The sequence below is a fragment of the Bos grunniens genome, chromosome 22, assembly GCF_055505025.1.
Source record: "Bos grunniens cultivar Pamir isolate PY7600 chromosome 22, Bosgru_T2T1.0, whole genome shotgun sequence".
In the NCBI taxonomy this organism is placed as follows: Eukaryota; Metazoa; Chordata; class Mammalia; order Artiodactyla; family Bovidae; genus Bos; species Bos grunniens.
Window position 1 is genome coordinate 59,456,169 of NC_141186.1, and position 20,381 is coordinate 59,476,549.

General features: G+C 54.3%; 1 protein-coding gene across 6 annotated transcripts; it reads right to left on the reverse strand.

Annotated features, from left to right (window-relative positions):
* Nucleotides 1-3,667: 3,667 nt before the first annotated feature.
* On the reverse strand, nt 3,668-20,138 carry ISY1 (ISY1 spliceosome associated protein). 6 transcript variants are annotated; one of them, XR_015151913.1, is made up of 11 exons: nt 20,025-20,138; nt 17,969-17,991; nt 17,413-17,464; nt 16,388-16,453; nt 16,178-16,220; nt 13,334-13,446; nt 11,420-11,533; nt 7,360-7,482; nt 6,448-6,832; nt 4,401-4,487; nt 3,668-4,156 (listed from the first exon to the last, which is right to left on the reverse strand). XR_015151913.1 is itself a non-coding variant. In XM_086368805.1 (11 exons), the coding sequence occupies exons 7-11, from the start codon at nt 11,520-11,522 to the stop codon at nt 4,049-4,051; spliced, it is 540 nt and encodes a 179-aa protein (XP_086224931.1). In that variant the 5' UTR covers nt 11,523-11,533; nt 13,334-13,446; nt 16,178-16,220; nt 16,388-16,453; nt 17,413-17,464; nt 17,969-17,991; nt 20,025-20,138; the 3' UTR covers nt 3,668-4,048. The 6 variants fall into 6 exon arrangements, 4 of the variants coding, with proteins under 4 accessions (XP_086224931.1, XP_086224930.1, XP_086224933.1 ...); XR_015151912.1 differs by having other exon boundaries at nt 11,420-11,537; XM_086368805.1 differs by having other exon boundaries at nt 6,448-6,566.
* Nucleotides 20,139-20,381: the final 243 nt, after the last annotated feature.

Below are 20,381 nucleotides of genomic sequence, written 5' to 3' on the forward strand. Positions count from 1 at the left end.
CCCAATGGCACCAGGCAGGGCCCCCCAGGTGCCAGGGAGAGCAGGTCTGGGAGCCCAGCTTTGGTGCATCAGGTTAGGGCCATAGGACACAGCCTCTATCCAGGGCAGAAGCAGACTGAAGGGCCTGGGACAGAAGGCTTCCACACACTGGGCTGGCTCTGGGACCTGTCAAAGACCAGGGCCCCAGAAAGCAGCATCTGCCTTCAGCTCTGACTGGCCTCCCGCACCACCAGGTGGAGAGGGAAATGTGTGTCCAAGAGACAGGACAGGCCAAGGCTCTGCCTCTGGAGGCAGGGGGAGAGGAAGGAAGGCCAGATAGCTGTGGGTGCACTGGACACTTGACGAGCTGAACTGGCCTTTCCTGGAACTGGTTTGCGGGGGTTGGAATGCTGACCTGGGTATGGATTTTGCCAGAAAACCCAGCCACCATTTGCATTTGTGGTGTGATGGGACGGTTGTAAAACTGGACTGTTGTGAGGGCTGCATGACCCAGATTTATTAAAATCATTAAGCTGTAAGCTAGCAATAGGTTTTTATGGTCTGTCAAGTATATCTCAGTCACGTTGTTAAAAAATTACCTGCATTTCCTCTCTTTGGGGGCAAATTCCTGAGTGGCATTTTATCTGAAACTGAATTATGCTCCTTTGAACTGCAGTAATGCAAAAATCTTGATCTCACCTAATGCCCCAAATCTTAAATAAGTAACACATAGCCCCCAAATTTTTCACAATGTGTCAAGAGGGACTTCGCTGGTGGCTCAGTAGTGAAGAGTCCATCTTGCAATGCAGGGGAGGCTGGTTCAATGCCTGGTCCAGGAACTAAGATCCCACACGCCTCGGAGCAACTAGGTCTGCCTGCTCCAACTACTGAGCCATGCTAGAGGATCCATGTACAGCAATGAACGATCTCACATGACACAGCTAAGGCTCAGTGCAGCGAATCATCAATAAAAATATGTTTTTTAAAAATGTGTCACGAATTTAACATTCCTGGGCTTCCGTGGTGGCTCAGTGGTAAAGAACCTGCCTGTCAGTGCAGGAGATACAGGTTTGATCTCAGGTCCGGGAAGATCCCACGTGGTGTGGAGCAACTAGGTGTGTGCTCCACAGCTACTCAGCACACGCGCCACAACTACAGAGCCAGTGCTCCCCAACGACAGAAGCCACCGCGATGGGAAGCTCGTGCAGCAGCAAAGACCCGCAGGGCCGAAAGGAATTTAATATTCTTAAAAACGAACGGTGGGTTGGCGGGACGAACCTGCACTGTGTGTGCCCTGCCACACGGGGGCGCAAGGCTCGCCGGCAGACGGAAGCATCTGCTGTGACCCCCGAGTCCTCCCGGTCAGAGCTCCGCCAAGAGGAGAGAGGCCTTTCTCCACTTCCTTCCTCCCATCTTTTTCCACTTTTTCCTGTGTACAGACACCGCTGTTAAAATATACAGCCTCGAACAACGTCATCCGAGTTCTCTTTCATGGGCAGAGCCCAGGCTAGGGCTGAAAACGTGCCCTAGATCAGAAATAAAGATGGAAAAACACCAGGAAGACCCAACACCAGGCATGACAGCGTGCTCCTAATGCCGAAGCATGCCTGCTGCAAAACGCGAGAAAATAAGAGCTGCAAGAATGCAACAGTACGCTGCAGCAGCTGCTGACTGAGGAGCCCTGGGCTGGTGCTGGCTGAGGGCTGGGAGCAGCCCAGGTGGCCAGGGCAACATCAGCACGGGCCCTCTCACCCCTCTGCGGCCCCACCCCAGGGCTGTGCCCCGCAGGAGGACCGCCCTGGCTTCCTCCCCTTGCAGCTTCTCATGGCCCCCAGTCCCCACCGAGCAGGCCTGCCAGATGCCAGAACAAGCCCCAGATCCTGGGGACCCCCACTCACCTCTCCCCTGCCCCGCGGCCCCTCATGGCCGTCGGGCCCCAGAGGGGTACGGGGGGCGGGGGCACATCATCCCCCCGGGGCGGAAGCCCATGCAGAGAAGAGCTGGGCAGCCCTCAGGGGGCCTTCCCTCCACAGGCTGCCCTACTTGTGGGGGAGGGAACCAGATGGTGTGACACCGCCCACCCCGCTGTGGACCTGTCTGCTCTTTGGGGGCCCTGACACTCCCGGGCAGATGTTGCTGTCAGGGCTTCGATGAGAGTGAGGGGCACCAGCACCGTCCTCCCGTGGGGCTCTGGGAGGAAGCAGTGAGCCACTGATGCCAACAGAGATGGGGTGCGGCTGTCGGGGGAAAACAAGGCTGACCCCAGCGCCTGCTCACTTCAGGCTGGCCCAGGGTGTCAGGCAAGAGAAAAGTTTTCATCTCCTCCTGGCTTATAAACTGCCCAAGAACCAAAGCACGGGGGAGGACGGCACTGGGGGCCAGGCTGGAGCGGGCGTAGGGAGGAGGGGAGAGCGGAGAGCGAGCTGGACACATCTATGTTTTGCAAACTGTGGGCAGACCCAAAGCTCGTCTGAACCATGAGAGATATTTCATCAACCAACATTTCCTGGGATGGGTTCTGCCGCCTCTGGGCATGAGCTTCCGTGACCATGGTGACCACGGCTGGCCAGTGGCTACGCTCCCCAGACGTTCCAGGCCTGGGGGGACCCCTGCGAAGTCCTCCCGGGACAAAAAAAGGCAGGGCCCGCGGGGCAGGAAGAAGCCTGGGGCTGGGCCCTTCTCCACCGGGGACGCCTGTGGGTCCTCAGCAAGCCGCTTCCCCGTCAGTCCCCGGTTCCCTCACCCGGGACGCTGATGCCCACGCTGTCTGCAGCCATCCCGGGAGCCACTGCGAGGCCCTGGGCGTCCGGAGCGGAAGAGGGAAACCCCTCTCTGGGCCATCTGGCTGGGCCCCACCTGCCGCCTGGCTGGGTCCCAGGCCAGGCAGTCTCAGGGCCCACGTCCTGTCTGCCTGCCCCGTGGGGCTGCCCGTCGCGGGGTGGACGCACAGGCGCCAGGTCCAGCCCCAGCTTTTCAGATGGGGACACGGAGGCCCGGGCCAGAGGGGCTGCTCTAAGTGCCCCGCGTTCGCTCCTGAGCCCCGTCCAGGCTAGGCCCAGGTGGGAGCTGGGTCCCAGGGCCAGGGCTGGCCTTGTCCGTCCCTGGGCCCCCAGCCCTCCGGCCTCGACACACACACCTGCCCAGGGGCTCGGCTGAGGGGCCCCCGGGTGGTCCCCAGCCCCGTCCCGTCCCTCTCCTCCTCCTCACAGCCCTGAAGCCCTGGGTGGTCTCCCCATGGCTGCTGCCCACCTGCCCGACACCCTCCATCCCCTGCTCAGAATTTCTGTTAGGCAGGTCCCGGCTGACGACTGCCCCTCACTCAGGCTGGCACAGCCTGCTTCACAAGGCCCACAGGGCTCTGCCAACGTGCTCAGGACCCCTCTTGAGGGTGGGGATGCCCCAGCCTCACCTGCCCCAAGCTGGGGCCCCTGCGGTGGGTTCTTCCCAACAGGAAGGAGAGACTAGGCGGGGTCGGCAGGTCTGGACCACCCTGGGCCACCCTCGGTGCTCCCATGGGCTGGAAATGCAGGCCCTACCTCAGTGCTGACCCATGGCCGTGGGCACGGGCCAGGCGGGACGCCCCGCACCCTCAGTGCCCGGATGGGCCGAGCCCCCACATGGGCCCCGTGGACCCCCCTCAGGTCCTACCGCGGACAAGGCCTCAGACAGACAGCCCGGAACCCGAGGCTGCCTTTCGTACAAAAATCTTTAATAAAAATAGCTCTGTGCAGAACCACTCCCACACGGAAGCGGCAAATGTACCCCTCTGCCGGCTGGGGGATGCAAGGCCAGCTGAGGGCGAGACGGGCAGCAGGGCAGCCCCGAGGGTGGCGGGACGTCTTCTCAGCGCACAGGAGGCATCACGGACACATCTGCGCGCTCAGGGGCGTCCCCGGCTGGCCGCCCCACCACTGACGACACTTGCAGGCTGCGGGACCAGCCTGTCCTTCCCACTCAGGACACATGCGCGTCGGCTCTTGAGGCTGGGGTGACGCCAGGGGCCCAGCTGCCCAGCCAGGGGGGCGCATGGTGTGAGCAAGGAGGGCGGGGGAGGCTGCAGCAGGGCCACCTAGCAGCCCAGGAGCCGCCGGGCCTCCTCGCTCTGGGCCTGCAGGGTCTCGCTGGTGTACTTCTGTAGCAGCTCCATCTTCTTCCTGCGCACGAGCGCCTCCTCGATCTGCGGGCAGCAGAGGCGGGGCTGGGGCGGCGTCCACTTCCCCCGACACCTCTTCCCAGGCGCACGTGAGCCACAGGGACCCTCCGTGCACAGCAGGGCAGGCCACTGCCCTAAGGTGGATGGACTCCCGCCTTCCCTGGACCCACACCCTAAACTGCACGTGGTCACCGGCGCCCCTGGAGTCAGAGCTGCCCGCAGGGACGGGAGGGACCCAGAGAAGCGCCCAGCGGGCCCAGCGTCCTACCTCCTGCTGCGAGGGCACCGGCACGTGCGCAATGAACTTCTGCTGCCCGTCCTCCCCTCCTCTGTCCGGGCCGCCCTCCTCGTCAGACTGCAAGAGAGAACAACCAGAGGCCGTGTGGAGGAGATGCCACGACAGGCCCGGCCTGCAGCTGTTTAACAGGAGAGACAGCCCCGGGGACGCGCTCTCCTCAGAGACACGCCCAGGACTCAGCGCTAAGCACAAGGGCCAGCAGAACCTCACGGCCTCCTGCCCGAGGAGGAGAGGAAGCAGAGGAGCCAGTGGCCTCAGTGGGACTGGGCTGAGGGCGGGGCTGCGGAGGAGGAGCTGGGTGAGACCTTCGTGTGTTTCTCGGGTTGTGAGTCTTGCGAATATATTATCTTGGAGACCCCGTAGACTGAAGCCCTCCAGGCTCCTCTGTCCATGGGATTCTCCAGGCCAGAATACTGGAGTGGTTGCCATTTCCTTCTCCAAGGGATCTTCCTGACCACGGCATCCAACTTGCAGGCAGATTCTTTACCATGTGAGTCACCAGGGAAGCCCCGAATATATTATTTTTAAAACTAAACTGGTAAAAACAGACCACGTGCACAGAAGCATCACTCAGAAGCTGCGTATGAGTCGGCAGCGCTCACTCACGACTAAGGAACGGCCCTGGGGGCCTGAGGGGAGAGGAGGCCCGTGCGGCTCGGTCCCGCCCGCCCCCACCGCACGCCGGGCGGACGCAAACAAGACAGGCTGTGGTGGTCCCGGGAGCCGCCCGGTGACCGCAGGCCCAGCCCTGCACACGGGCCACAGCAGGTGGCTCCTCGTGGACACCGTGCCGGCAGCATTCAGGATGGGGCCTCTGGGGCCCGGGGGAAGGATGCGTGGGGCCTCACAGCTCCTTAACAGCTGCCCTGAATCTGCGACAGCTCCAACACACACGACTGTCTAACCCTTCGGAGCCTTTCCATTGCTCTTACGATGAGGGAAGACCCGTCCCCCAGGGGCCGGGGCCCCTGCTGGTCCCAGCTCACCTCCCGCTGCCTCTGCTCACACCAGGGGTCCCGCTCTGGGCTCTGGCCACCGGCCGGTCCTCTGGCCGCGGCGCTCCCCTGGGGCCGTCGCGTGTGCTGCCCTGCCACTCCTCTGCGCTGGTGACGCCTCCCTGACTTCTGAACTCAGCTGAAGGGTCACCTCCCCAGGAAGTGTTCACGGCCCCACCCACCCCGCGTCGCTACCCAGAGCTCCTGTCACACGTGCTGTTTTCCTGCGGGGTCTGCTGACCGGGCTGCCCCTTGGATCCTGAGCTACAGACGGAGCGTGTGGCTGCTATGCCCCTCGAGTGGGCCTCACTCACTTGTTAGTGGCCGCCAAGGAAACAAACATCCCTTGAAAAAGCGAACAGGTTCTTTGCACCCAGAGAAAATCTTCACAGGGCACGCTGCCATCCTGCTTCAAATGCCTGCCTGAGGGCACGCCCCGCAGGTCTGCCGGATCCTGTGCAACGGTGACCCAGTCACCAAGCTCCTCTGAGCCTGCGTCCTTGCCACTGCTGTGCTGACACACCACTCGATGTCTCACGGGGCCTGACCTGTCGTCCCGGCCTGGCTGACTCCCCTCCCCTGGCTCAGTCCACAAATCCACTCCATCCCGGGCCTGCCTGATGGGGAAGCTGGAAGCAGAGGGCTCTGCCGGTGGGACCACAGCTCCAGCCCACCTGGGACCCCCGAGGGAGCCTCTGCTCTGGTTTCCCACGGTAAGGTGGGCGTGGGTGGTTAGGGCCCACAGAAGCGCTACCAGCTCCGCCACTGAAGCTCAAACAATGAGGTCAGGCGCTTCCAATTTGCCTACAAATCCAGGCCCAGCAGGTCCGGAGGGCCCAGCTCTTAGACGCAGGTAAGTCACCCCAACATGGAGCACAGGTCCCCAAGTGCTCTCAGCGGTCCTCACTGTGACCCCGAGGGGACCTTCACCCCCCATCCAGGGGCAGACCGGGCCTTGACCCTGCCCAGGCCTGGGTGCCCTCCCCCAGCCGCTCTCCAAGGCACCGCAGCAGCCACCCTACCTCCTCCTCGGCCACAGCGTAGATGTTCACCTCCTCCTCCTCCTCCCCCTCCTCCTCCTCTCCTCTCGCCAGGCGGGCCTCTCGCTCTGCTTTCCACTTCTCCACTAGTTCGGCTCTGTCTGCAGACGAGGGACAGCAGGTGTCAGTCACTCTGGCCTCCGAGAAAGCCACGTGCTACGCGGGGCAAAGGTGACCAAGGCCTGCCCTCTGCGAAGGGTGACCCTCCTCCGGCCCCGGCAGGAGGGCATCAGACGGGAGGGCAGGGGTCCCACGGCAGCTCCGGGGCGGCTGGCGGGGGACACGCCCGGATCCTCCACGGTTCAACACCCTGAGGTTCCTCAAAGAACCAAAACCAGGACTAACACAGGATCCAGCGGTTCCATTCCTGGGTTCACACACAAAATAAACAGAGATGCTAATCAGCAAAGACACAGCGCCCTGAGGTTCCGAGCAGCACCATTTACAACAGCCGAGGGGTGGGAGCAGCCGAAGGGTCTCGACAGATGAATGAATAAAGACACACCGTGGAATCCTACTCAGAAAAGAAGACGCCGCACCACCTGCAGCAGCCTGGGTGGATCTGGAGATTACCCCACTAAGTGCGGTACGCCAGACAGAGGCAAACCTCTAAGGTATCACTCACGTGTGGAGCCTAAAGAATACAGCAGGATATACTGCGCAACACAGGGAATGTAGAAAACAGGTTTCGGATAACTTGCCAATGGAATGTGCCTTTAAAAACTGTGAATGATTATACTGCGCACCTGTACGTAATATTGTACACCAACTAAACTTCAATTTTTTACAAAGTCCTAATAGAAAATAAATTCCTTAGAAAAAGAAAACCTTCTTTCCCAAAGGCGAGAAAAGCAAGCAGAGACCCCCAGTGAAGCGGAACGCCCTCAGACCTACGTCTCTTTTCATACTCCTGCTCCAAGGGCACGATGACACCGTCGTCTTCATCGAGGTAACCGTAGTATTCAAAGTCGATCGCCTTCATGAGCTCGGCTCGGGTCTTTCTTGGAGGAGGAAGCGCTGAAAGAAAGAACTCTTCAGCTTAGCCGGGTTCCCCATCACGGCCACACTCATGCCTGCTCCCCAGTCAATGCGACGCAGGCGCGCAGTATGTGCGCTCCTGAAAACGGCACCAAACAGGCGCTTCGCCACCCCAGTAATGGGACCACACACGACACTACCCTTTTAAACCAGCGCTGCTGTCCAGACGCAGTCCGTTCAGAAGGGATCTATCGTCCTTTAAAAAGCAACAACAAAAGCCGGCAAAGCTTTACGGACAGATACGATCGTCACGGCATTGTTTATGCAACAGTGAAAACTTGGACCCCCGCAGGACTATGAATGCCTGGCGGGGGGAGGGTGTCCTGTGACCCCCCTGACCGCGGCTTCAGGAGCTGCTTTCACAGGAAATGCCATAATAGCTAATGAAAAACCATGAGACAAAAGAAACTACAAGCAAAAAAGATACATGAGAAACTTCCTGAAGAAAATACATTCAGACTAAGTATTACTGTTCAGGATATGTAGCAATTCTGGAAAATCCAAAGGGAAATGAAAGTCCAGTTGACTGGTCAAAGAATAGAAGCTGATTAACTGAAGGAGAAGAAACCTCTAAGCATGAACGTTTCAATGATTAATAGTAACTGAATTCAACTGTCAATTTCATTAGGAATCAGGGAAACAAAAAATAGACACAGTATCTGTTTCAAGTACCAGCAACAGTGTTACAGTTGCGAAGACGCGGAAGTAACTAAAAGTCTACACAGGAGGGGTGGGCACAGCCAGCACGGGCCACCCGAGACTTCATCCTTTGCGTCACTTGGCTTTGTAAGGAGAACTGTGGGGGCACAGGGACGGTCCACACACGACGGGCCCAGGTAGGGGAAGCCCCCTTCCACCGGCCCACGCACGTACCAGCAACCCTGCCCAGCCTGGGCCACAAGGCCTCGCCCAGGACGGGCTCGGAGCACTGAGTGCATCCCGGCCGCAGGACGGAGCTGGGATCCAGCCGACGCCGGTGGGGCTCGCCCTGGGAGGGAGCTGGGATCAGGCCAATGCCGGCAGGGCTCACCCTGCGGCCCGTGCTTGAACCATTTGGGGGGTGGGGGGTGATGGTGGTAAACTGTCGCTGAGAGAGGACAAAGTCTAAGTGGATAATGGACAGCCTGCCACCCCAAAGGAGACTGAGGCAGAGAGAAGCGCTCGCAGGATGGAAGCCGAAACGGCAGCAGGAGCAAGGGCTCTGGGCCAACCATTCCTGAAGACAAACGCGTCAGTTACAGGAGCCAGCAACAGACTTCTCTGCCTCAAGGGAGCCAGGCTGACGTGCCTCAGCTGATGAGATATGCACGGAAGATCACGGGAACGCCTGGCAGGGAGCACTCCAGACAGTAACGGCGACGGGGCATCCCTAGCAGAGCACTAGGACGGCGGCAGAGGGGGCTGTGCTACCATTTAAATTATACGCCTGAAGACTAACTTGGGCACTTTCTTCTTAAAAAAAAAAAGAAAATCGATGCCTGGAATACATAAGAACATAGGAATAAATTTAAAGCCAAAGTAAATGCAAAAACAAAAAATCAGGACAACCTCACTTTACAAGCCTTAAAAACAGAAAGGAACACACCCCACATGTCAACAACCATAAACTGTGAGATGTGAAAACACGGGTGTTTCTTCTGATTTTCTGTATTTCACGTGTCTATAACAGGATTTTATCGCTTTAATAATAACTGCAAAAGGTCAGTTTTCATTCCAATCCCAAAGAAAGGCAATGCCAAAGAACGCTCCAACTACCGCACAATTGCACTCATCTCACACGCTAGTAATGTTCAAAATTCTCCAAGCCAGGCTTCAGCAATATGTGAACCGTGAACTTCCTGATGTTCAAGCTGGTTTTAGAAAAGGCAGAGGAACCAGAGATCAAATTGCCAACATCCGCTGGATCATGGAAAAAGCAAGAGAGTTCCAGAAAAACATCTATTTCTGCTTTATTGACTATGCCAAAGCCTTTGACTGTGTGGATCACAATAAACTGTGGAAAATTCTGAAAGAGATGGGAATCCCAGACCACCTGACCTGCCTCTTGAGAAATTTGTATGCAGGTCAGGAAGCAACAGTTAGAACTGGACATTAAACAACAGACTGGTTCCAAATAGGAAAAGGAGTACATCAAGGCTTTATATTGTCACCCTGCTTATTTAACTTATATGCAGAGTACATCATGAGAAACGCTGGGCTGGAAGAAGCACAAGCTGGAATCAAGATTGCCAAGAGAAATATCAATAACCTCAGATATGCAGATGACACCGCCCTTATGGCAGAAAGTGAAGAGGAACTAAAAAGCCTCTTGATGAAAGTCAAAGTGGAGAGTGAAAAAGTTGGCTTAAAGCTCAACATTCAGAAAACGAAGATCATGGCATCTGGTCCCATCACTTCATGGCAAATAGATGGGGAAACAGTGTCAGACTTTATTTTGGGGGGCTCCAAAATCACTGCAGATGGTGACTGCAGCCATGAAATTAAAAGACGCTTACTCCTTGGAAGGAAAGTTATGACCAACCTAGATAGCATATTCAAAAGCAGAGACATTGCTTTGCCAACAAAGGTTCGTGTAGTCAAGGCTATGGTTTTTCCAGTGGTCATGTATGGATGTGAGAGTTGGACTGTGAAGAAGGCTGAGCACTGAAGAATTGATGCTTTTGAACTGTGGTGTTGGAGAAGACTCTTGAGAGTCCCTTGGACTGCAAGGAGATCCAACCAGTCCATTCTGAAGGAGATCAGCCCTGGGATTTCTTTGGAAGGAATGATGCTAAAGCTGAAACTCCAGTCCTTTGGCCACCTCATGTGAAGAGTTGACTCATTGGAAAAGACTTTGATGCTGGGAGGGATTGGGGGCAGGAGGAGAAGGGGACGACAGAGGATGAGATGGCTGGATGGCATCACTGCCTCGACGGACGTGAGTCTGAGTGAACTCCGGGAGTTGGTGATGGACAGGGAGGCCTGGCGTGCTGTGATTCATGGGGTGGCAAAGAGTTGGACACGACTGAGCGACTGATCTGATCTGATGATGTTTAAATTCTGAACGATTCTAAGCAATGTGAATGACACATGCAGAGCCAGCTTGCACACAGGATGAATTTAAGAAGAAGCAGGGCTTGGGAGGTCCCTGCTGGTCCAGTGGTTAGGATTCCAGGCTATCACTGACAGGGCCCGGGTTCAATTCCTGGTAAGGGAACTGAGATCCACAAGCCTCCCAGGGAGGCCAAAAAAGAGAACAAGTGGGGTTTCACGAAAGTAGACTCGGAAAGGGTCAGCAGAACACCAGCAGTGGGAGGAATCCTGGTCTCGCCCTTCTCTGCTTTCCACACTTTTTCCTATGGGATGCTTGGACTGCTTTTCAAAAAGTCAAAAATCAGACGCAGGCAGTCCAGACCAGTGGCATTCTGGAGGTGCCCAGAGCCAGGGTGTCTGACTCGGACCCTCTCTTCTCCCAGCGCACAGCAGCCTTGGCCCGAGGTGGCGTCAGTCCTTCCATTAACAGCTTTTTCAGCCCAACAAGTACCTGAAACATGGACCTGACTGCATGGACTTGAGCCGCCCCGACAGGCGCCAACCAGGAGGCTCCGCGCCCACAGCATCTCTGCGCCCACAGCGTCTCCACGCTCAGTGTCCCTGCGCCCACAGTACCTCTGCGTTCACTCGGAGACGAGCGTGTGCAGGGCCTGCAATCTGGTGCCCGCAGCCCTGGGTTCCCGCTCCCGCCCAAGGTGTGCCCTGGGCTTGCCGCCTCAACGCCAAGTGCTCGAGGGTTCCCATTTAAACCCTGGGAACGATAATACCCTGACGACAAGGGGCTGCCGCGCAGCTGAGCACACGAAGAGTGCCCTGCACACAGCATCACTTACAACCAGAACCGAGACCTAGGCTGACAGCCTCGCCAACACCAGCCACTCACGTTCTTTCTCGAACAGCTCTCTGACGCCAGGCAGGTCTTTGGCTGCTCCGAAGTACTTGTAGCCTCGATTTCCCGGGACTTCCTTCCCTTCGTGATCCAGCATTTTAGGGCCAACTTTCTTATGGGGAAGGAAAAAGAGAAAATGGATCTGATCTGTAAACCCACTATTTCCACGTTTGCAGATATAGTTGAAGACAGTGATGCTAAAAGTAGCAGATATTAATGGACACAAAAATACACTTTGGTACTTTTTTTAATCCTTTCAATATCAACCTAAGTACCTAATGGTAAGAGGATGATTTAAATAAATTATAGTATGTTCATGGGTGGAATATATTCTATAGCTGACAAATGACGGTTCATATCAAACACTTATACTGGCTGAGAAACTGCTTACAACACAATGTTAAACGAAGAAAAAACAAAGCTTTAAAAAGCTGCAAAAAATCTAAATGACAACTAGTAGAAGAGGAGGAGAAATGAAATATCCAGAAGATGGAACTGCTAAGTCGCTTCAGTCGTGTCCGACGCTGTGTGACCCCATAGACGGCAGCCAACCAGGCTCCCCCGTCCGTGGGATTCTCCAGGCAAGAACACTGGAGTGGGTTGCCATTTCCTTCTCCAGTGCAAGAAAGTGAAAAGTGAAAGTGAAGTCGCTGAGTCTTGTCCGACTCTTAGCGACCCCATGGACTGCGGCCCACCAGGCTCCTCCATCCATGGGATTTTCCAGGCAAGAGGACTGGAGTGGGGCACCATCGCCTTCTCCGAGAAGATGGAACCCCATCCGTTAAAAACGATGACGGTAACAGCCGCAGGCCACAGGCGGTGCGTCTGGACGAGGCTCTGTACTGCAGGTGAGAGGCCATGAGGCGTGGATCGCGGTGAAACAGCCAGATGACTGAGCCAGAGGTGAATGCGGCTCAGTGTGTCACTTTTACACCCAGGAAGTAAACATCAACTTCTTTCACATTAAAAAGCTCCAGAAGGAAATAGACAGAAGCGTCACTACTGACTTGGGAGCTTCTGTAACCCTCCAGGAGGGTAACAAGCGGCACGACCGCCGTCCGACGGAGAAAACCAGGGTCACAGAGGGAACGAGGGTGCGGAGGCAACGCTCCCAGCACGTGCTCAAGGAGTGGGAAGACAGACGCCTCAGCTAGGCCAGGCACTGCGCTGAGGATTATGGCTCTGTGTTAAGAGGGGGCCGGACTAAGACACAGAAACGCCGCCCACGTTTCTTACATGACAGCCCACTGACCAGACACAGCTGGTTCAAAGACCTGGGCAAACGGGGCAGGTCTGGGTCAGGAAATCCACTACATGGGTCACAACTGTCAACTTTTACAAAATCAAAATAGAACAGAACAGAAAATACCAAAGTGCAGCAGCGCACACCAGGCATCTTCTCAGCACATCTGCATGTTGCTGGGCTGTGACACAGTGGCCGTGTGTGATTTATAGACACATACAGGGTCAGGGTCCTAAAAGCCTGGAAGTCACTGTTCTAAAATACTGCCTTTAAAGAATCCAGAGGGAAAAAAAGAACTCAAAGCAAGCACGGAGCGGCCTGTCTCAGGGCCCCCTCAAGCACAGACGCTGCAGTGGAAGGGCCGTCCCAATTCTCAAGGAGCTCAGAGACGCACGTGCAGCGCCAAGGTCGTCTCCACGGGGCCTGGGGAGACGGAGCGGCTCACTCCGGACGCCTGGCCGGTACACACTCCCAGGCCCGCACTGGGGCCTTCTCCACCACTGGCCCTGTGCCTTCCCGGTTCCCGTGCACACACAGCAGGCCCTTCCAGGCTCCTTTCATTTCTCAAGGGCCTCTCCCAGGCAGGCCTGCGGGGGCTGCAGTAAGACAGGACCCACCCTGCCTAGAAAGCCCCCGAGCCGGGCCCTGGGCCGCTGCTTACTCACCCCGTAGTCAGGGCCACCCAGCTCCTTGATCCGGACCTCCCAGTGTCCTTTCTCTCGAAGCAGCTTGTTAATCTCATCATTCAGGTCTCGAATCCGGAATTCACCTAAACCAGCTAAGAAAAGAGAAATGTCGTATCATTTCCTGAAAACACCGCTTCATGTCACACCCGTGAGTGAATGTCAACACCGACAGAGGTGGGCAACGCAAAAACACTACTTCAGCTTACGAGAAAAACCATCCACCCCGAAATCACGGAAGGGTGATGATCGTGAACAGAGTTCCAGTGGCACCAGAAAAACTCTGAAAAAAACTTCCTCCCCATTAGCATCCAGAGAAATACAAACTGAAGCTGTCCTGCAGCTCCATTTACACCAGCACTAACACATCACATCTCAGCGATGGGGCGCTCAGCGTCTAGGACGCAGGGAGGCAGCGTCAGCAAAGCAGCCTGCCGGTCCCCGGGAACACCTCTGACAAGGAGCCCAAGGGGCGGATTTGAGGGGACAGCACAGGAGGCTGCTGAGGCGCTGTCACTGGTGACTGGGGCGTCCCACCAAAGGCGGGACGACGGTCAGGGATCCCCGGCGTGCTGACGTGAAGCACCCTGTGCCCACAGGGAGGGAGATGGCCTCTTTCCTCCCCTGAATCGCTTCTGTTCCTTTGTCAGGTTGGCGGACCACACGCGTGTGCCCCTACGTCTGGACTCCTTATTCTGTTCCCTGGTCTGTCTGTCTCTCACCAGGACCCTGTTATCTTGACACCTTTAGCTTCACACTGAATCACAAATTAGATATTATGGGTACTCCAGTTTTGTTCTTCAAAGTTCTTCTGGCTGCAGACAGCTTCACACGGAAAGGCAAAGCTGTGAATTTTACAGTTTGTCAACAGAAACTGGAAAACCACGCTGGGGTTCTGTGATGCATGGTAAAAAGGAAAAGAGCTGACCTCTTTCAGGTGTTGAGTCTTGCCCTTCACAAACACTATGTCTCCACTTCACTGGTTCTTGACTACCTGGCATCGCTGCTTCAGTTCTTACCATACAGACCATGTGCGTATCCTACTAGATTCACACCTAAGCGTTTCTTGCCTTTTGATGCTTCTGTAAATAACACTTTGAAACATGCTCTAGTTCCAAATGTTCCTGCTAATACAGAAATCGAACTGACTTTGTTTATATGGACTTTTTAGTCTGTCATCTGGCTAAACTCAGTTGCTCACTGTGGAAATCCTTCTGTAGATTCCTTGGAATTTCCTACACAGAAAATCAAGTCATCTCGGAATAGAGCATTTCTCTTCCTTTCAGTCTCTGGGTCTTTTATTTCCTTTTCTTGCTTTACTGTACTGGCCAGGAGTTCCAGTGCAATACTGAGTGGAAGGGGTGAGAAAGGAGTCTTCACCTTGCTCCTGATCCTGGGGGAGAGCATCCAATCTTGCCGCATTAAGCATGATGTTTGCCACAGGCTTTTTGGTCAAAGTGTTTTATCAGGGAAAGGAAGAAGTTCTGGTTTATTCCTGGTCAGCTGAGTTTTTATGGATGAATGATGAACTGTGTCAAAGACTTCTGCACCGACTGAGATGATGTGGTTTTTATTCTTTAAAATGATGACACAGTGAATTAATTTTTGAATGCTGAATCAACCATGCAATTCTTTGTTGAGATTTTTATGGCCAAATTCAGTAAGGAATATTGGTCTGTAGTTTTTTTCTCTTCTTGTAATGTCTTTTTCTGATTTTAGGATCAAGGGAACACATACTAAAATATATAAAAAAGTAAATTAGGAAGTGTTCCTTCTTCACTCTTCTGGAAGAAGCTGTAGAGCTGGTATTTCTTAAATATCTGAACTGGCCAGTGAAGCCATCTGGGTCTGGAATCTTCTTTGCTGGAAAGGTTTTAACTATGAATTCAATTTCTCTAATAAATAAAGCCCCCTCCAGGTATCACGAAATTTCCAGGGTGGGGGGAGGTTGGAGGGGTAACACTGCCAACGGTTAGGAACCAGTATATTAGCATGTGTCTTTTAAGAAGTGGCCCATTTCATCTAAGTTGCTGAGTGATAGCCCTCAAGTTGTATCTAATGTCCCCTTACCCTTTTAATGGTTAGAGAGTAGTGACATTCCCAACTTCATTCTTGCCGTTTCCAACCTGTGTCTTTTTTTCTTGATCAGTCTAACTGGACTAGAAGTTCGTCGATTTTACTCAGCCCACTTTTGATCTAATCTCTCTACTCACCTTCTGTTTCCTTCTTTCCTTCTGCTTACTTCGGAATTAATTTGCTCTTCCTTTTTGGTTTCTTAGGGGAGAAGCTTGGATCACTGACCTGAGACCTTTCTTATTTTATTTTAACGCTATAAATTTTCATCTAAGCACTGCTTTTTTCATACCTTGAATTCTGACATTACATTTTCATTATCACTCAATTTAAAATATTTTCTAATTTTCTTGAGGTTTTCCTGTAGGTATATGGGTTGTTTAGGAGTATGTTTAATTTCTAAATATTTAGGAAGTTGCCAGGTATCTTTCTGTTACCGATTTCTACATTAACTGTGTTTTAATCAGTAAATTATACTTTGCAAAATTTTAATCATTTTATGTTTGCTAGCATTTATTTTACAATCCAAAATATGCTCTATTTTGGTGAATATTCCATTTGCTCTTCAAAAAGAAAGCGTATTCTTTGTGAGGTGAGTGCTCTATACACGGCAAGTAGGTCAAACTGCCTGCCAGTACTGCTTAGTTCTCCTGTCCTTACTCCTGTCCCACCAACTACTGAGAGGGGGCTGATGCCCCTACGCCTAACTGGAGAAGTTAGAATCAAGCACTTTAAAGAGAAAGGCTGGCTTACCATTCTGAATTTGAGCCACTTTTTTTGAGATCTCTCCAATGATCTATGAAAAAAAAGAAAAGGTAATACATTTTTATGACTTTTGAGTAAGTCTAAAACCATAAGAAATATCTAATTAAAAATGCTTAGAAATGTGGTTTAAGAGTCTTGCAGGTAATAGAATTCAGAGACTTGTTGTTTCTGCTAAGATCGAATTCGCCCAGACCGCACCTGTCGTCTCCACTTCTCGGCTTTAGGCAGCTCGGTGCACTCTGAGGCGAGGAAGGGTCTTCGCTCCTGAGGAAAAGCAAAGCACGTGTGGCACTTTTCTGTGTGAAATTACCAGCTTCGGGCGGCACCACAGCTGACTCCCTCCTGAAGCCTCAGATGTCTAACAGTCCAAAGACACCTGCAGCCTCAGTCCCCAGCGGCTTTCAGCAAGCATTCAGGCTCACTCTGCAATCTTTCCGTAGGAAACAACTGCACAGGCAAAAGCCCTCCCTGCATCATCCCTGGGTCGGGGGCCGATACTCAGGGTAAAAGTCCACTGTGCTTGAGCACGACTGTGAGCAAAGCGGGGGTTAATCCGAGTCTAACTTTGTCAGCCCTCAGGATCCATGCTTCCTCTGCAACCACAGATTCAACCAACCACAACCGTGTAGCTCCACAGCAGTTACTGCTGGAAAATATCTGTGTAAGTGAATCCACGCAGCGCAAACTTGGGTTGTTCGGGGTCAGGGGTCACAGACAGACGCGAAGTGCACCTAGCTATACCCATCTCACGGCACGTCTACACGACCGTAAGCGACGACAGCCGTCAGGGTCTAGAACAGACACATATGCGCGCGCCTGTGTGTACACGGCTGTACGTGTGGGTGCAGGGGCAGGTGAGCGGATGCTTTTAAAAAACAAAACAAAAGTACTCAGAGAACAGCGTATATGACCCCTAACCTGGCTGAGTCTCCATGAGCGGAGGCCATCCGCTGGTCTCAGGTTAGAGCTGCTTCCCAGAGCATACCTCACTTTCTACTACTCAGCATGAGCCCGGGCTGGGATAGCAGGGAGACCCAAGCATCCCGTCACCAAGGATACAGATCATCACACGGCCCCCGCGACAGGGCGCTTCACCTGGGCCTCAGGTGAACAGACTCTTAGGATACGGGGAAGCACAGGCGAGAAGAGGAGGGTCTAGAGTCTGAAGTCTGCCTGCGCTCGTCCTTCCTGCTGGAAAACCCACGAGGAAGCTTTAAACCAACCTTTACTTTCCCCTCTTCCAGCTGAGCCTGGCGAAATCTTGCTAAGGCCGTCCTACCGGGAAGAGAGAAGACCGTTAGATCCTGCTCACAGGCCTCTCATCAGCCAAGTTCCTGGACGGGCAGGTCTGCTCATGACCATGTTAGCTGCCGCTCCTCACTCATATACACATATACACACTGCTGTCAAGCAACCAGAGACATCATGGCTTTCCAAGTTCCAAAGAGCAGGGTTCATAAGGACTTGTACTCCTGAACACCCCCATATCCCCTCTACCCAAACAGCAGGTAAGGACAGTGGGAAGCTCAGCGCCCCGCTACGGTATTAAAACACTGGCATGATGGACTGCGGCTCTCACAGGCCCGCCTCCCCTTCAGCATAAGTTCTGGGAGCGGCGAGAAAACACTTCAGGGGAGATAAATACATGGGCAGATGCGTGCACGCTACTTCAACACAGGGAGAGGAAGAGACGTGTACCCAAAGACCAAACAGAAAAAGAGCTCCAAGCTGGCAATCAAGCAGCATAAAATTTGCAGACAAAAGGGACTTGATACTTACATGGCCTTTTCCGCGTTTCGGGCCTAAAAGGAAAAGAGAGGGGAAGAAAAATGTCCGTGTTTTAAAAAGCTTTTTACTTTTAAGAAAAAGGTTTTACTTAAAGAAATGCTTCACCAGGACACAGTCAGAAACATGAGCACAGCAATAACAACAAAAATCAAAAGATGCCCAAATCCCGTGACTTGACTCAGCCGCTCTCTCTACCTAAACTCCTCCACCGTGACCACGCCCTTGGATCTGACTACCCCTCCTTCAGAATCCACCTGTTTCATCATCATCCCAGATAATTCTCCCATCACCCCTTCTTCCCAGCTAGGCTGCTCCCCTTTGTCTGGGTCTATACCTACCAGACACTTTCCACCCAGCATCACAACTCTCTGTTCTCTGCCAGTGGAACTTGAGGAAGGAAAGACTGGCTTTTACAAGTGAGTTTTATGGAGATTGTTGCACTTAGGGCAGTCACTTATCCCTGAAACACAGCGTCGGGCAGGGAACACGTTTTCTGGGTTGCAGTGTAAGGAGAGCACGTGCTGAGTCCAGGACCTGAGTGTCTCTCCACTCTCCCACTTAGCATCCCTGAGAAATCCTCTCTCAGGCTCGGCTTCCCCACCTCTAGGCAGGGATGGGACCTTTTACCTCACAGAGGCGTCAGGATGGTTCAGATAAATACGTGAAGACGTCAGCGAGGCAGTGTACAGGTGCTCAGCAAGCGTGAGCTCCACTTAAGTCTTTCTGACTTTTTCTTACAAGTGACACAGCAATAAACTTGCTAAGTGCTTGATAGATAAATGAACACGACATCTACTAAGGAAAGAAACAGAGAGGCTCTCCCAGGAGAAGCCACCTTCTTGAAGGCTGAGGTTGTGTCCTACCTACTTCATTAAAGCCTATAGAGTCTCAGTATCTAATGTAATTTGTGAAACGCCATGATGGGCACTAGGAATCTGGCCACGATCCTTCCTTCTGAGGGAAGTCGGAGGAACCTCCCTCCCCAGCACAATGAATCATTTGACAAGGGGACGTAACCAGGGTTACAACTCAGTGGACATCTGTGGCTGCTGTTCGGTCACCCAGTCGTGTCTGACTCTTTGCAACGCCATGGACTGCAGCATGCCAGGCTTCCCTGTCCTTCACTATCTTGCAGAGTTTGCTCAAACTCATGCCCATTGAGTTGGCCATGCCATCCAACCATCTCATCCTCAGTTGCCCCCTCTCCTCCTGCCCTCAGTCTTTCAGGGCTTCCCTGGTGGCTCAGACCGTAAAGAATCCGCCTGCAATGCGGGAGACCCAGGTTCGTTCCCTGAGTCGGGGAGATGCCCTGGAGAAGGGAATAGCTACCCACTCCAGTATTCTTGCCTGGAGAATCCCATGGCGGGCTACAGTCCACAGGGACACGAAGGGTCGGGCAGGACTAAGAGGCTAACACTTTCAATGGACATGAATTAGGGCAAATTCAGGGAGAGAGTGGAGGTCAGGGGAGCCCGGAGTGCTGCGGTCTACGGGTGTGCAGAGTCGGACACGACTGAGCAAGCGAACAACAACGAAATCCAGGGTTATGGAAACCCACAAAAAGGAGTGTGTGTGATGGCCAGTTTGTCAGAAACATCCAAAGCCAGGGCCCCTTCTCCTCTGCTAGGGAACGGAGAGAGGAAACTCCCCACGCTTGTCAGAGTTCGGAAACGAGAGCCTGCGGGCTGAGGCGGCCAGTGTGAAGGAGTAATGGGAGACGGGGGGGCATGATCTTCCAGGGCTGGAGAACGGAGAAGGCTGCTTTCTGCGCACTGGTTTCTCATCAACCGACAGACTTCCATGACGCCTTCGATCACTTGCTACTGAGCCGAGCTCCTCGCACGGGCGCTTCGCTTGGTGAGAACGTCACGGTCACCAACGCACCCGCGCGTCCTCCCGTCCCCAGACCCTGCCCTGGGGGGGCTGCCCCCGCCTCCTCCGGCCTCACGCGGCGGGAAGGCCCCGTGTCCCGAACGCGGGCGCCGGAGCCCCCGGGCTCCCCGGCCCCGGCCCGCCGCTCTCCTCCCTCGCTCCCCGCCCCGCTCACCATGCTGTGAGGGAGCGCGCCGCCCTCAGGCCGCGCGGCACCGGCCCACGGACCTCCGCCGCCACGGGAGCGGCCAATCCGGACGGGAACTGAAGGTTCTAGCCTTCCCTATCCACAGGCTTCCCAGTCGGAAGGATAACTAAGGGACCGGAAGTGAGGAACCGGAAGCGAAACTCAGAATTGACCAGGGGACGGGAAGGAAGTGCAGGCGCGCTCCCGTTGGCAGCCTTCCCTGGGCGTCAGGACGTCGCACCGACGTGTGCGCACGAAAATTAGGGGCGCGGCAGAACTGCGCTTGCGCTACGGAACGGAAGCGTCTCCAACTAGGACCAGGGTGGTGGGGCGGTGGTGGTGCTG

Coding starts and splice junctions, on each gene's coding strand:
- ISY1 (XM_086368804.1), bottom strand. Junction 16,454..17,412: donor TGGAAGAGGGGAAAGTAAAG/GTTGGTTTAAAG, acceptor GCTTTTCCTCAG/GAGCGAAGACCCTTCCTCGC. Junction 16,221..16,387: donor CCGAGAAGTGGAGACGACAG/GTGCGGTCTGGG, acceptor TTTTTTTCATAG/ATCATTGGAGAGATCTCAAA.